This window comes from Hylobates moloch, unplaced genomic scaffold, assembly GCF_009828535.3.
Source record: "Hylobates moloch isolate HMO894 unplaced genomic scaffold, HMol_V3 SCAFFOLD_18, whole genome shotgun sequence".
Lineage (NCBI taxonomy): Eukaryota > Metazoa > Chordata > Mammalia > Primates > Hylobatidae > Hylobates > Hylobates moloch.
Window position 1 is genome coordinate 2922685 of NW_026652293.1, and position 15842 is coordinate 2938526.

The 15842-nt window shown below is 41.5% G+C and overlaps 1 protein-coding gene across 2 annotated transcripts in view; it reads left to right on the forward strand.

Annotated features, from left to right (window-relative positions):
- The first annotated feature begins 7880 nt into the window (after positions 1-7880).
- Positions 7881-15842, forward strand: part of KCNH1 (potassium voltage-gated channel subfamily H member 1) — a 463213-nt gene continuing 455251 nt past the window's right edge. For both annotated transcript variants that reach the window (XM_032137316.2, XM_032137317.2), the window contains exon 1: positions 7881-8163. In XM_032137316.2, the coding sequence (XP_031993207.1) occupies positions 8085-8163 (79 nt within the window). In that variant the 5' untranslated portion in view covers positions 7881-8084. The remainder of the gene's footprint in view (positions 8164-15842) is intronic.

A 15842-nucleotide genomic window follows, 5' to 3' on the forward strand; every position in this document is an offset into this window, starting at 1 on the left:
CAAAGCAAACAGCTAATAACTTCACACTAGGACCAAAACCTCACATATCAATATTAACCTTGAATGTAAATTGTCTAAATGCCCCACTTAAAAGCACAGAGTGGCAAATTGGATAAAAAAACAAGACCCATTCATTTACTGTCTGCAAGAGACCCATCTCACATTTAATGACACTCATCAGCTCAAAGTAAGGGGCTGGAGAAAGATCTACCACACAAATGGAAAACAGAGTAGGAATTACTATTCTTATATCAGATAAAACAGACCTTAAACTAACCAAAAGGTTTAAAGTGGACAAAGAAAGGGATTGTACAACGATAAAGTATTCAATTAAACCAGACTTAACTATTCTAAATATGCACTCAATGTTGGTGCACTCAAATTAATAAAACAAGTACTTACAGACCTACAAAAAGACTTAGACAGCCACAGAATATTAGGGAAATTCAACACCCCACTGACGGTATTAGACAGATCATTGAGGCAGAAAGTCAACAAGGAAATTCTGGACTTACATTCAACACTGGATCAATTGGACCTAATAGACATCTACAGAATACTCCATCCATCAGCCACAGAATATACATTTTTATCTGCACATAGAACATACTCCAAGATCAACCACATTCTCAGCCATAAAGCAAGTCTGAATTTAAAAAAATCAAAATCATACCAACTGTACTCTTGAACCATAGTGGAATAAAAATAGAAATCAATACCAAAAAGATCTCTCAAAACCACACATTGGCTGGGTGCAGTGGCTCATGCCTGTAATCCCAGCGCTTTGGGAGGCTGAGGTGGGTGGATCGCTTGAGCTCAGGAGTTCGAGACCAGCCTGGTCAACATGGTGAAACCCCATCTCTACTAAAAGTGCAAAAATTAGCCAGGTGTGGTGGTGCGTGCCTGTAATCCCAGCTACTTGGGAGGCTGAAGCAGGAGAATTGCTTGAACCCAGGAGGCAGAGGTTGCAGTGAGCTGAGATTGCGCCATTGCACTCCAGACTGGGCGACAGAACCAGACTCCATCTCAAACAAAACAAAACAAAACAAAAACCACACTATTACATGGAAATTAAACAACTTGCTCCTGAATGACTTTTGGGTAAACAATGAAATTAAGGCAGAAATTTAAAAAATTCTTTGAAATTAATGAAAATAGAGACACAACATAGCCAAATCTTTGGGATGCAGCAAAAGTAGTGTGAAGTTTAGTGCTAAACACCCACTTCGAAAAGAAAGTTCTCAAATTAATAATCTATTAATAATATCATGCCTAGAGGAACTAGAAAAACAAGAACAAACTAACCTTAAAGTTAGTAGAATAAAAGAGATAACTAAGATCAGAGCAGAACTGAATGAAATTGAGACCCAAAAATCCATACAAAAAAATCAGTGAAACCAATAAATGAGATCAATAGACTGCTAGCGAGAATAACAAAAAAGAGATATCCAAATAAGCACAATCATAAATGATAAAGGTGACATTACAACCAATCACACAGAAACAGAAAAGATCCTTTGAAATTATTACGAACACCCATATGTGCACAAACCAGAAAATCTAGAGAAAATAAGTAAATTCCTGGAAACACACAATCTCCCATGATTGAAACAGGAAGAAATTGAAACACTGAACAGACCAATATTGAGTTCTGAAATTGAATCTGTAAATAAAAAAACAAAAACAAAAAAACACCTACAAACCAATAAAAGCCCTGAACCAGATCTATTCACAGTCAAACTCTACTAGATGTACAAAGAACTGGTACTAATTCCACTGAAACTATTCCAAAAAATCAACGAGAAGGGACTCCTCTCTAACTCATTCTGTGAAGCCAGCATCACCCTGATACGAAAACCTGGCAAAAGACACAACAAAAAAAGAAAACTACAGGCTAACATCCTGATGAACATAGTTGCAAAAATCCTGAATTAAATACTAGCACACCGAATTCAATAGCATATCAAAGTGTTAATTCACCATGATCAAGTAAGCTTCATTCCTGGGAAGCAAGGTTGGTTCAATATACACAAATCAATAAATGTGATTTACCACATAAATTGAATTAAAAACAAAAACCATGTGATCATCTCAATAGACATGGATAAAGTTTTCAATAAAATTTTCAGCCTCCTGAGTAGCTGGTATTACAGGCATGTGCCACCATGCCAGGCTAATTTTTTTATTTTTAGTAGAGACAGGGTTTCACCATGTTGGCTAGGCTGGTCTCGAACTCCTGACTTCAAGTGATCCACCCGCCTAGGCCTCCCAAAGTGTTGGGATTACAGGCGTGAGCCACCATGCCCAACCTTACCTGGCATTTCTGTATGCTTAGGAGAGGATGGTGGTACCCACTGCACCTTAGCCCCATCTGACATCTTAATTGTATGTTTCTTTTTTTTTTGGTTTTTGTTTTGTTCTTGTTTTTGAGATGGAGTTTCACTCTTGTTGCCCAGGCTGGAGTGCAATGGCGTGATCTCGGCTCACTGCAATCTCCGCCTCCTGGGTTCAAGCTATTATCTCGCCTCAGCCTCCCAAGTAGCTGGGATTACAGGCACCCGCTACCACGCCCAGCTAATTTTTATATTTTTAGTAGAGATGGGGTTTCACCATGTTGGCCAGGCTGGTCTCAAACTCCTGATCTCAGCTGATCCGCCTGCCTCAGCCTCCCAAAATGTTGGGATTATAGGCGTGAACCACCATCCCCGGCTTAATTGTATGTTTCTATTTAATCTTTAAATCCCTTGCACTTTGGCTCCCTCCCTACTATTCCATTGAAAATGTTTCCACTAAAGTATCAAATGGCCAACTAATCATTAGAGCTAATGGACATTTTCCAGTGTTTATCTCTACAGTGTACAACAAATGATACTTTTCTTCTTTCTTTTCATTTAAGACTTTTCCCCTCTGGGCTTCTATAAAACCACTTCTCTCAGTTCCCTCCACTTCTAAACTGCTCCTTCTCAGTCTCCTTTGAAAGCTATAAACTGATGATTTCCAATTTCGAGCACCACCCAGATGTTTCTCTTGGGTTCTAGATGTGAATATCCAACTACCTACTTGATATTTCTCTGAAATGTCCTGCAGGCAACTCAGCCTTTTCATAACTGAATACAATTTTCCCCAAGTTTGTTTTAAGAATTGAAGTATAGTGATATTGACATTGTTCATGAACTTCAAAGTAGGAGAAATTTTACATGAATGGAGAAGTGTAGTGGTTTAAATATGGCAACGAGGAACTAGACAAATTCTCACCTCAACTTCTGGCTTCTAGGTACATGGACTGTGACAGAATAAATATATTCCAAAAAAGTGGGATCGACAGGAGTCTGAGACTTTAGGGGAAAGCCAGATCTCAGTTAAGAGGAGGAAAGAAAGTCTTAGCTGGGTGTGGTGGCTCATGCATTTAATCCCAGAACTTTGGGAAGCTGAGGTGGGAGGATTACTTGGGCTCAGGCCCAGGAGTTCGAGACCAGCCTGGGAAACATAGGGAGACCCTGTCTCTACAAGAAAAAAAAAAAAAATTAGCCACGTATGGCGGCCTGCCCCTGTAGCTACTTAGGAGGCTGAGGTGGGAGAATCACTTGAGGTCAGGAAGTTGAGGCTGCAGTGAGCCATGATTTTGCTACTGCACTCCAGCCTAGGCAACAGATCAAGACCCTGTCTCAAAAAAAAAAAAAAAATCTTAAGCAAAGAGGTCAAATTGAACTATAGTTTATTTAAAAAGAAAGGAAGATTTAGAGGGCACATTGGAGACAGGAAAGCAGTTGAAAGAAATCACGAAGAACATACACATTCATTACATATTTGTTGAATTTCTTGAGGGCAGGTGCCAATCATAACCATCTTTTAATCCTTAGAACCTATCCCAGTGTCTGCTGTATACTAGACACCATGCAAATGTTTGCTATAATAAAATGAGACTGGTGTAAATGACTTTTAATTATTTCCCACTGAGGGAAGGGTGTGATGAAAGATCCTTTTCTCTTTTGTTTAGAGGAATCGAGAAAGAAGAATAGCTTAGGGCACTTGGAAGGATATAACTCAATTCTACAGACGCTTCACACTGTCTATTGGGTTAGCCATGGGTGAGTGTAGACCCCCATCAGTGCATTCTTTTCCCCAGTCAATTAGATTCAGGGACTAGTATTTCCTTTGAAGCAGATCAACACTAGGGAAATACATCTATGGTAGGGAATCTTTTCTTTTCAATGGATATAGTCTGCCCAACATTCTTCCTATAAGTTTACTCAAATAGAAGTTTTGTTAACAGAAATTACATATAATAAGTCAGTCAGTCATTGGGCTATAGAAGCTGAAATTTCTCATGCTGCAAATTCCTCCACTTTTAGATATTTAGATATTTCACTCATGGTGGCTGAGTAGTGAAGTCGCCTCTATATTCAGTTTCTCCTCCGCTTAAGTTGCTAATGACGATGCATCTGTGGCCTGCCCCTTCCAGCTCTCAGACCTTCTAGGACTCACAGGCAACTTTCCTATGTTAGAGAGGTTCCTGGCTTTCTAAAATCTGTCACCCACACCTTCTAGTCTTAATGGAAGGAAAAATGAAGTTCCTGTCTTTATATGATACCATTTGCCCCTTCTGATGTGTGGCATTGTCATCCTCTTCATTTGATAGACTTGTTGTTGTGGTTGTTGGGAGAGATTTTTCTGTCATCTCCTGGACTCTTTTCCCAGCCAATCTGCAGACCACCATCTCCATATTCTTCCTATAGCATTATGCCTCCATCACTATCTATTACTTTTGTGAACTCACTAATTACAGTGCAGCTTAATAGCATTTATGAGAACAAAGATCATTATAGTGTGTCTTTGTTTCAAGGAGCTCACAATCTGCGGTGTGATACAGACATAAATACATCTTATAGCTAAGGGGTAAACAAAATGCTGAGGGATACAGGAGGAAAGAAGCCTAGAAACAGTAGACTCACATTTTAGAATTTATTTCAGACTCTGTATCTGAACTCTGTATCCCTGCAGAAAATGGGCTACATTTTCTGCACGGAAGGATAGAGGCAACTGAATTGGAACTCTGGTCACAGTTATTTAAAGTTGTCCCTTTAAATGAAGAAGTGGCTTTGTCTGTTATGCAAAAATATAAGTGTTCTCAACTGGTTTGCCATGGTACATTGGTATATTGTGAATCCTTTACAAATCTGTTACCAAGTTTTGACAAATCTGTAAGATTAAAGTTTACTCTAACTGAGATTCCTATATTACAGAGGTAGATCTCAGACAGAACTTTAAGTTGAGCAGGTGCTGGAACTGAATGTCAAGGAGGGAACAGAAGGTGGCAAGTAAAAGGTAAGAAGCACAGTATCCCGTCAACTAGCACCAAGAAAGAGGGAGTGTTTACTGGAATATTGAGAATGTGGCTGTGGACAGGGCAGAACATGATTTTATTCCTACAGTCAGATGCGTTGTGAGTGAACCAAGGGAATGGGGGAAAAACTGGATGTACCTCCACAGACACCATGAGACACTTACATTGTGATGAAAGACTGCTGACTTTGTAACAATTTAACTCTTAAATATTTATTTTATTTAAAAATCCATGAACACCTCCAGCTTTTTTTAAATGACAAAACAGTCCATTGTAGCTGTTCACGTAGTAATTATCTTCCTCTTGCATCCCCAGGTAATGTCTGTGATCTTGACTTAAAAGCCACCTTAGTTAGTTTGAATAAGGAAGACCTTGAAAGGAAAGGTGACTGACCAGAAACACTCTTAAGAAGCACACAATGAAGAAACGATCATTTCTAAGCAAGTACTTAAAGTGCCATAACACAGTATAACAGTGCTTTTATAAGCATCCAGTCTTATTTAAGCAAAAAGACATAAAATAATGTGATCGTGTTATGGCACACAATCTGGAGGTTTAAAACTTAAAAAAAAAAGAACCACTTTGTAGTAGCACTACTTTGTTTTAGGTCTTTTAATTTCTTCGAGTGTGCCACCAAAAATTGTAGTATTCAAAAAGGTGCCAATACACACACACATACACAGACACACGCATGCACAGCCCATGTTGAGATCCATTTCAGTAGTACATTTAAAATGGAAGACATCTTAATTCTTTTTCTTATCAGGTAGCCCACCAAGGCTTTAATATCTCTGATCTCAAGACTGATATCATCTGTTTCCTTTTTTATCTAAGCCACAGAACATGAGAGCTCATTAAAACCTTAGAAATTTTATTAACTCTCTATGATAGTTTTCCCCTCCACATTATTTTCTTTATCTTCCTTTCACAAGCAGGATTATGAGGTTTCTTGATGGGTTTTTAATATTGTCATGAAAAATCTTCCCTTGGCATGTTTGTGCGATAACACAACTTTAAAAACCTTAAATGAACTTATTCAAATGAAGTGGATAGGCACCAAACTGGCTCAGCTCAGCACCAAATACATTTGAGAGTCAAGTTCTCTTCAACCACTGTGTTATCTCATTTGTAATAGAACAAAGAACCACTAGACGGAGCTAGGGTTTAAGAAATCACTGTTCTAGACTAGGTAACAGGCGATGGGTAGAAGGCTATCTTAAGGAAAAAGTGTATCATTACTTGCATTTCAAATCCTATGACAGTCTTATCTAACTCTCTGCTAACAGCAATCTGTTTACTTTGTCTCTACACAAGATGAGATAAAGGGTGATACTCGTAATGGCCCAATTTATTTAGTCACTCCAATAATGATGTCTGACCTTGGCACAGCACTTTACAATTTAAGGTGCTGTCCCCATACATAATTCTTGCTTGATCTTCACAGCAACTCAGAGATTTCTGGGCAAGAATTAGTTCTTCTGTGTTTGAAATTAATTAACGGAGACAGGATGTCTTTGCAATACATTAGGATATGTCAGGATGGCTAACCCAGACAATTAATTTCCAGGGTTAGTTTTTTTTTCTCTTACATTTTTGTGTTGACTGTTGACTCAGTCTGAAACTAGTAAACTCTCCATTCATTTCTCCTGTGGGACATAGGCTTAGTCTCCCACCGCACCGCCTGGGGATATATAGTAAAAAGGCAGGTACAGAGTATGCGTGGGTCGAAATCCCCCAAAATAAGTGAACAAACGACCGTTGTCTTAGCCCCTGTCCAGAAACCTTGGGTGTATGTGGTTCTTGCGTATACCAGGGGTCAGCTGTAAAAACTAACTGTATCCTCTGCACTACAGACTACGCTTCAAGCCAAAGCCACGGTTGCTTAATTAATGCTGCCCCTCCCTTTAGTATTCGCCCTTAAAGACAAGTCCACCCCTTTGATGTTTGTCAGGCAGTTTGATACTGATCATACCAAATATCAGGAGCCTGCGTTTGTGTCTACGGTAAAAACAACCCAAGACAACTCTTCCGAAGCTGAATCTGCCAGTCACTCTAAATCTGCACTATTGCAATACGACTTCATTAATTACTGCTCAAACACTGGCCTAGAATCAAGGTGGGGCAAATTTCACTAGTCAGGCTAACCTTACAGGAAGGCAAGAAGGTGTTCCCAGAGCCTCAGAGGTCCCGGGGGCCCCGGCCTGAAACAGAGCAAAGGAAGAGAGTTACATCAGCACGCTCCCCCAAGACTTGTCGGGGTGAATCCGCCCTGAAGGCTGCTCACAACGCCCTCCTCTCCACCCAGCCCGTGGCACATCCCGAACACATTTCCCGGCTGAACCCAGAGGGTGGCGCTGCCGTCCCAGCCTTGGTCCACGGCCGCCTGCCACTTCCCGGCCTCTGCGAGAGCCCCCCAGCTTGGTCTCCCGCAGGCCGGCTGGGGGGAACGAGCCCGGTAGGGGGCGCCGCCGGCCCAGGCGCCGCTGCTCCCTCCGCCCACCCGGAGGCGGCTGCAGCGAGCCGAGGCCGGCGCGAGTGCACTGCGAGGCGGGCCGCAGGGAGGGAGGCGCGAAGAGGGCGCGAGGGTAGCAGCCAGAGGGAGCCGCCAGCCCTGCCTGCGGATCCCCGCGGGGCGCATGGGGCGCTTCGAGCCGGGACTGCGTGCGGGCCCCGAGGCCAGTTTCCTGCTGTCGTAAGAAGCCGCGCCAGGACGCCCCCCGGACCCCGAGCTGCTGGGAGGATGACCATGGCTGGGGGCAGGAGGGGACTGGTGGCCCCTCAAAACACGTTTCTGGAGAATATTGTCCGGCGGTCCAATGGTAAGAGGTGCATTCGGATTTCGATTACCCGGGCGTTTTATCCGTGCCTTTATTGCAGAACCTCTCGCCGCTCGGAGCCAGCAGATGCAGCAGAACCCGCGAGCTCTGCTAAGGAGCCGCGGCGCGGGCACCCAAGGCAGCCTCCCCGAGGCAGAGAAAGGTGGGCAGGGCGGGGCGGGGTCTGATGGGTCCCCATCCTAACAGGAGAGCTCTTCTGGGGACGCCTTTTGGGCCTTTCTCGCGCCCTCTCGGTCTTGTCTCCAAGGATGCGTGACAGCTGCTGAGCAAAGTACTGGGAAAAGTGATGGAAAGCTAGCCGCAGCCGGAGCGGCAGCGCGCGCCCCATCGGCACTGCCCACCCTTCCACGAAGGCTCTGGGGCTCCCGGGCTGCTCCCGGAGGAGCCGCCTCTCCCCAGGGAGTAGAGACGGGCAACTCCAGGTCCCCGCTGCTTCAGAATGGGAGGATCCGGCTGCCTCCACCTTCCATCCCTGCAACTGAAAAGTCCGAGGTGTGCGGACGTGCTGTCGGCGGCCTGATTCCACCCCTTCACCCACCCACCCCTTTCCAGGTGAAGTTAAGGCTCACCTTCGAAGTGAAGGGCAGATGGTTTTCCTGGCGTCAGGTGGGAAGTGGAGGGCACAGGTGCAGAGCGAACTAAATGGTCACAGGTACAAACCTGTTATATTTCCCCTCTTCCAAACCCACAACGGTTTTATGCCACCCTTAAGTGTTGCTCACCTTTAAATTCCCAATCTCACCAAACTTATAAATAGACCCATTACCCAATAAGCTGATCATCAGCACTCATCTCTTTCCTTGTGGCATTAAGATCGACGGTAGCATGAAGCCTTGAAAGGCGAGAGTTCTAGCAGCAGGGATGGAAAGGAAGAATTCCAAACGCCTTTCGGACTTAACAGCGGAGAGACCCCAGCTAAGCACTTGCACAGCGACTAGGAGTCCTGGCAGTTGGAAGGCGCAGCGCACGAGTTCATCAAATGGCTATATTGAAAGACAGCCAAGCATAAGATGCTCTTTGCAGACTCCTAGACCCTCCACCCCACCCCTTCCAGAAACAGATGACATTCTTCTACCAGGGAGACATGAGGAGCTAACTTAGGAAATGGGTTTTAATAATGTGTAAATATCACGATTTCAGAGCCTAAGGAGCTTCTGTGTAAAATGATGAGCTTCTGTTTGGATTTAGTTAGGGATTCAGGGGAAGGGCATGAAAAGTGACTTATGCTACTAATAAACACTCTTTAATTAAACAGTGATTTAAGTTTATCTTATAATAAAACACATCAACTAGCAGAGCAAATAATCGTGTACTATTTAAGTACTTTCTTAGAAATGATAATTTCTTTATTGTGTGCCTCTTAAGAGTGTTTCTGGTCAGTCACCTTTCCTTTCAAGGTCTTCCTTATTCAAACTAAGGTGGCTTTTAGGTCAAGGTCACAGTCATTACCTGGGGATGCAAGGGGATGATAATTGCTATGTGAACAGCCACAATGAACTGTTTTGCCATAAAAAAACTGGAGTTGTTCATTTATTTTTAAATAAATTAACAGTTACTGTGCTATTATTGCTATTTTTATTGGATTATTAAGGGGAATGGAGACAATCTTCAAATTTGGTTATCCCATTGTCAGTGACACCAACTTTCTCATAAATATCAATGACAATTCTATTTTTCAGTAAAGAGGCAGTGCCCTGTAAGTCAGAGGGGAAACCCGGTATCTAATGTATACTGTGTATGTTTTTGAGTGGAGGGAGCAAGAAGAGAAACTTACATGTAAAAGTCACAAGATGCCTTGGGTTTTAAGAGAACCTTAAGAATCTTGGAGCTGTGAAGGCAGAATACTGTCTATTTTAGTTGATCTTATTAGAGCCACTTTCCCTCTATAATCATAGAATATGAATAGAATAAGTCACTGGGAATATTTTTAGGATGGGCCTTGTCATTTCAACATCAGTTTCAGCAGGTTGATTTCAATTAACCAATCAAACGAATAGCATCAACAAAAATGAAGCATCTTGGGAGAGTTGGATGAATTTTTAAAATTATTATTTCAGAATAAATGGTTCTCATCTTGAAATATGGGACTTAATGTTTAAAAGGTGATCCCTTTTATAATATTTCCTGAACACAAATGGAAGAAAAAATGTGAACTCCTAGAAATATCACAATATCTGCATGCATTATGTTATTTTACTGTGGTGGAAAAAGTCTATTTAAAGATATTGATCGTCTCGTTCTAAAATCCATGAGCCCTTTTTTGGACATTACGATATTAAAATAGCATTTTGTCTTTGAATAGCAATATTTTATGATCATTTTATTAGATATTTTCTCCCAGTGGTCCTGTGCAGTATTAATGTTCCTCTTTTACAGATCAGAAAACTGAGTCCTAGGAATATTAAGTGCCTTATTCAAAGTGGCAGAGCAAACAATGCCTGAGACTGGTATTCCTTAGAGGACGTCTATCATACATCCTTCTCTCAGCACTATTATTTCTCCAGCTTCTATGACTCAGTCTGTGGAACTGTTTTTATCATCCTTTAAAACTTCTCATATGATAATGAATAATAGTACTGACTTCATTTTGGGTTATTTGAATATCTGATGCCTGGAATATCATAGAGCCGTAGGAAGAGACAGATCTTAAATATTATCTAATCTGCCTCTCCTTCCCCATCATTGTATAAATAAGGAAATTGATGCAAGAGGCTTTCCTCAAATATTTAAGGGCAGAACTGATGAGGCCCCAAACCATTTGAGTCCAATGTCAAATTCTTTATAATACACCATGCAAAAACCCTTTCCTCATGTTACCATTATATTCTCTCAAGAAGCATAATTTCCCAGTGGAGATTAAATAAAATGTTATAACAACAAGAACAACATCCATCTTGGCTAACAGCCACACTACCACATCTCAACAGAATAATAGGGCAAAGGAAAGGCTAATTATATTTCAAGGAAATGCAGTCTGTTCACCTTTGTCAGTGGTTTAGCTCAAGGCAAAGGCGGGGATAATGGGCACTTAACATCTGTGTGCCCCATTATAAAGTACCAAGTCACTTTTCACAGAATATCACCTTTGATCCTCATAAGCTAGTAGAGGAGGTGCAGTGTCTCCATTTTAGAGTTTAAGGAACTAAAATCCTTAAACTCACCTAAGAATCCTCAGGTTAAATGATTTACCTACAGTTCGTAAGAGGCAGACTTAGGAAAAGGCAATTAGAGACAGATCAGGGACTAGCCAGCAGTTGTTTTTGGTTTAGTCATTCAACAAAGATTTATTGAATATTTATGGAACACTGAGGATACAGTGGTAAACAAGAAACCCTCCTTGTGATTAGTAAGTTACATTCTAGTGAATCTTAGTCCAAGGTTCTTGACCATATTTTACAGTGTTGACTGGCTGCAACTGTTTAGGCCTGTCACTGTATTTAAAAAACATTTCTAAGGTGTTTACTGGTCTTGCTGGTACTAAAATCGACTTCAACTTTCTTTGGTACATTTTGAATCCCATTTGAAGGAAAGATTTAATAATTATCTGTTTTTTTTAATTGCCGTAAGTAGGCAGCAGAAATAATTAATACTCCATATTTTATTTGATTTTGCTTATGGTCATGTCAGTGATCATTTTAAATCCTACTGGCTTTGTTGCCACGTAGGCAAAACCAGCCTGTTTCTCTTTATATTCATGGTTGGAAACTGTTGGTACAGAATATTTTTTGATAGTTGCTTAAATCTGCAGACACTTGTTGTCAGAATGTTCGCTGAAGCAAATAGGAGATCTGTCTTAGAAAGGCTGGCAGACCTTGGTGCCAGGAAACTACAAAAATATTACTCTAAATGGTCCCATTCTGGGCAAAACATATGTTTTAGTGTTCGGGAACCTATATCAAACAATTGTAGGTGCCAGTAAGAATCCATGCACATTAGCAGGAGTGAAACACAGCACATTTTGGTACAGATTTATGTACATGTATAATTTACAGATTGCTAAATCAGCTGTGTTTTTGTATAGTGTAAGTTGGTTCAGGTTGTTGATATAATTAGTTAGCAAACAAGATGAGAGCCACGAGTAATGTTGTGTCTCCTCATCGATGTTTTGAGCCATGGTAATATTTATAAAACAGAAAACTGGTTAAAATCCATTGTGCCTCTAAAAGGGGGAATGGATGATAATCTGGATTATTACCAGCTCAGCAGAGCTTGTTTTTTCTTGCAAAATATTCTAAGACAATCTTCAGCCAAGGCTCAGCTATCTTTCTCTGAAAGTGTCAAAAAGTTAAATCTGTTGGCTGATGTTAAATGGGGGATTGAGAGGCTGAAGCCTTGTTGATTTAATGTTAAGGAAATAAAGCTTCCAAATTCCATGACTTTTATGCAACCCATTTATTTTAATAATCTATCTTAAAAGAATAGACGCATTTGAGGAACACTGTGGGTCAACTGAATCCTTGGCTTTATTGCTTCCGATGCCAGCTCTGCATTTATGGTTGGACCTCATTTGGGAGTGGTTCCTTGAGCATTACCTTGAAGCTCTTCAATTCTTCCCTTTATTTTTGATTAGTTAATGGCTTGTAAACAAACATTTTAAAATCTACTAGAGTATCTGCTTTATACATTTAGGATATTTGGACCATACTTCTCTTGTTTTTTATTTTTTTTGTTTCTCTAAGTGGCCACACCTATAACTGTTGAGAAAGAGAAATAGAATCACAGAATCTTAATTCCGGGGGGACATGCTATACAATTCATTTTCCACTGTTCCACTGAATCCTCTCCAGAACCTCCCTCCCGATGGTTCTCCAGCCTGTGTTTGACTAGCTTCAGTAATGGGACCCTCACTTTCTCATGAGGAATATTCTGTTTGTAAGCAAGTATAATTGTGTTTCTTTTTGCCTCCTCTCCTTGTTTTTCTCTTCTTCTCTTCTCTCTGCCTCTTCCTCCTCCCTTTGTTGCTGTCATTTGGTCTTACCAAAATCTGGCTTCTTATAGCTACCACTTATTTGCAGGCTGCTCCATGGAACAAAACTGACTTAGCCCATTGTATTTTCCAGCTGCAAACCTTTAAAAAACTTTTGATAAGTTTTGCGTTGTATTCTTCTCCCCTTTTAACCTTTTTAATTGTTCAGTACCACAAATAGAAAAGCACACAAAACAATTTTGTACAGCTTAACATATTTCTATAAAGTGATACTGTATGTCATCACCACCTGTGTCAAGAAATAGGGTCTTGCCAGCCCTCTAGAAGCCCCCAAAGCCTTCCTGCTCCTAAGTCCCTCACTCTCCTCCCAAAGGGTGACATCTCCTGATTTTATGGTGATCACTTTCTTGCTTTTCTTCATTTTACCAGTTTGTTTTGCATTCCTTAAAAAACCCACTATAGTTAATAAACACTACTGTTTATTTTTATCTGTTTTGGAGCTTTATATGCATGAGATCATATAGCATGTATTCTTTTGTCGGGTGGCGATTCCTCTGTGTTGTTGCATGTACTGCTTCATTTTCTTTTCTTCTTTCTTTTTTTTTTTTGAATCTCACTTTGTCGCTGGAGTGCAGTGGTGCGATTTCGGCTCACTGCAACCTCCGCTTCCCAGGTTCAAGCAATTCTCCTGCCTCAGCCTCCTGAGTAGCTGGGATTACAGGCGTGTGCCACCACGCCTGGCTGATTTTTGTAGTTTTAGTAGATACAGGGTTTCACCATTTTGGTCAGGCTGGTCTTGAACTCCTGACCTTGTGATCCGCCCGCCTTGGCCTTCCAAAGTGTTGGGATTACAGGCATGAGCCACCGTGCCTGGCCTGTTGATGCATTTTCACTGCTGCATCATGCTTTATAGTATGATTGTACCACACATTGTATCCGATCTGCCATTGATGGATTGTTTCCAGTTTTGTGCTGTTAATGCTGCTACAAACATTCTTAGTATGTCTTTTGGGGCATGTGGGCACACATTTCTCTGGGGTATATACCTAGGACGCACATGTTTAACTGCAGTAGATGCTGTCAAACAGTTTTCCAAAGGGTTTATATTAATATACACTCCCACCAGCCGCGTATGAGCATTTCCATCACTGCAGCACATCCTTGCCAGCATTTGGTATTTTCTTCTTTTGTCTTTGATAGTGACGTTGCCAAAACAATCTAGTACCTAATAAAACAGGGTCATTGACAGTTATGTTAATAGAAGCACATGACCAAAATGAAATGAAAACAAAACTTGCTCTTGCCCTTTGGGAGACATCAGTATCCACTGTGGGTTGACGTATTCTCTCTGAGGAGCTCCCTCACACACAATTGTAAATGATGTGAAAGACTTGTACAGTTTGAATTATGTGCAAAGGGTACATGCAAGTGTGGGATTTTTTTTTTTTTTGGTGTGTGTGTGTTTGGGATATTCATTTTCTTAATTTGAGAAGCAGTAAACCCTGGGGACAGAGATTATGCAAGAATTAGAGCTGGAAGGGAGAAGGAACTAGGAAGTGAATGATTTATATTTGTTTCACTGAAATGAAAACAAAATGACTGAAGGAAAGGCACAGATTTAGTGGAGGAATCAAAACTCAATGGAAAATTAAAACAAAAAGCAAAGGCTAGCTTATGGTTCAGTTTTATAAGCACGATGGACTTCCTATGTGCCCAATACTGTGCTAACAAGTAGGAATACCAAAATGAGTACAGCTTTTGTGATGCTGGGTCTAACAGAGGAATCTATGACGGAGGCCAACATGCTTTGTAAACCTCTCCAAAGATTTAAGGGATGTTATACTGATTCAACACTTACTACATATTTTTCCTTTATAAACACCTCACCCAAAATTATTCTTAGATTTTATAGCTATTTATTTTTTTGTGAGGTTGGGTGTGGGATGACCAGATCCCGTAAGTGAATTAAAAGAAGATTGCAGAATGTGTGACATTTTGTTCTGATGCAGTTGAGGTTTCTTTAAACAAACCTCATTCCTCTGGGATATCCCATTGCTGTCTTCTTTGGCATGCTGTCTTGGGTTGCTCATCCATTGGTATGAGTTTTTAGCACATCCTGGATACTGGAATTTGTCTGATGCTCTGGCTGTTCTGTAGGCAAGTGCAGTCTTTTTTTTTTTTTTTTTTTCGAGATATTATAGGATCTCACTCTGTCTCCCAGGCTGCATTGGAGTGGTGCGATGTCAGCTCACTGCAGCGTCTGCCTCCCAGGCTCAAGCAATCCTTCCATCCTCCCACCTCAGCCTCCTGAGTAGCTGGGACTACAGGCACGTGCCACCACACTCAGCTAATTTGGTCACTGCAACTCCCTCCGGTTCATCCATTCTCTGCCTCACCTCCACAGGGACTACAGGACCCGCCCGGCTAAATGGGGCTTCACCATGTTAGCCAAGATGGTCTTGATCTCCTGACCTTGTGATGTGCCCGCCTCGGCCTCCCAAAGTGCTGGGATTACAGGTGTGAGCTACCACGCCCGGCCCCGCACCCAGCTAATTTTTGTATTTTTTGTAGAAATGGGGTTTTGCCATGTTGTCCAGGGGGGTCTTGAACTCCTGGGCTCAAGCGATCCATCTGCCTCAGCCTCCCGAAGTGCTGGGATTACAGGTGTGAGCCACTGGGCCCTGCTGCAAGTGTGGTCTTGCTGAACAGATCACAGTCTGGCCAACTTCAGCAT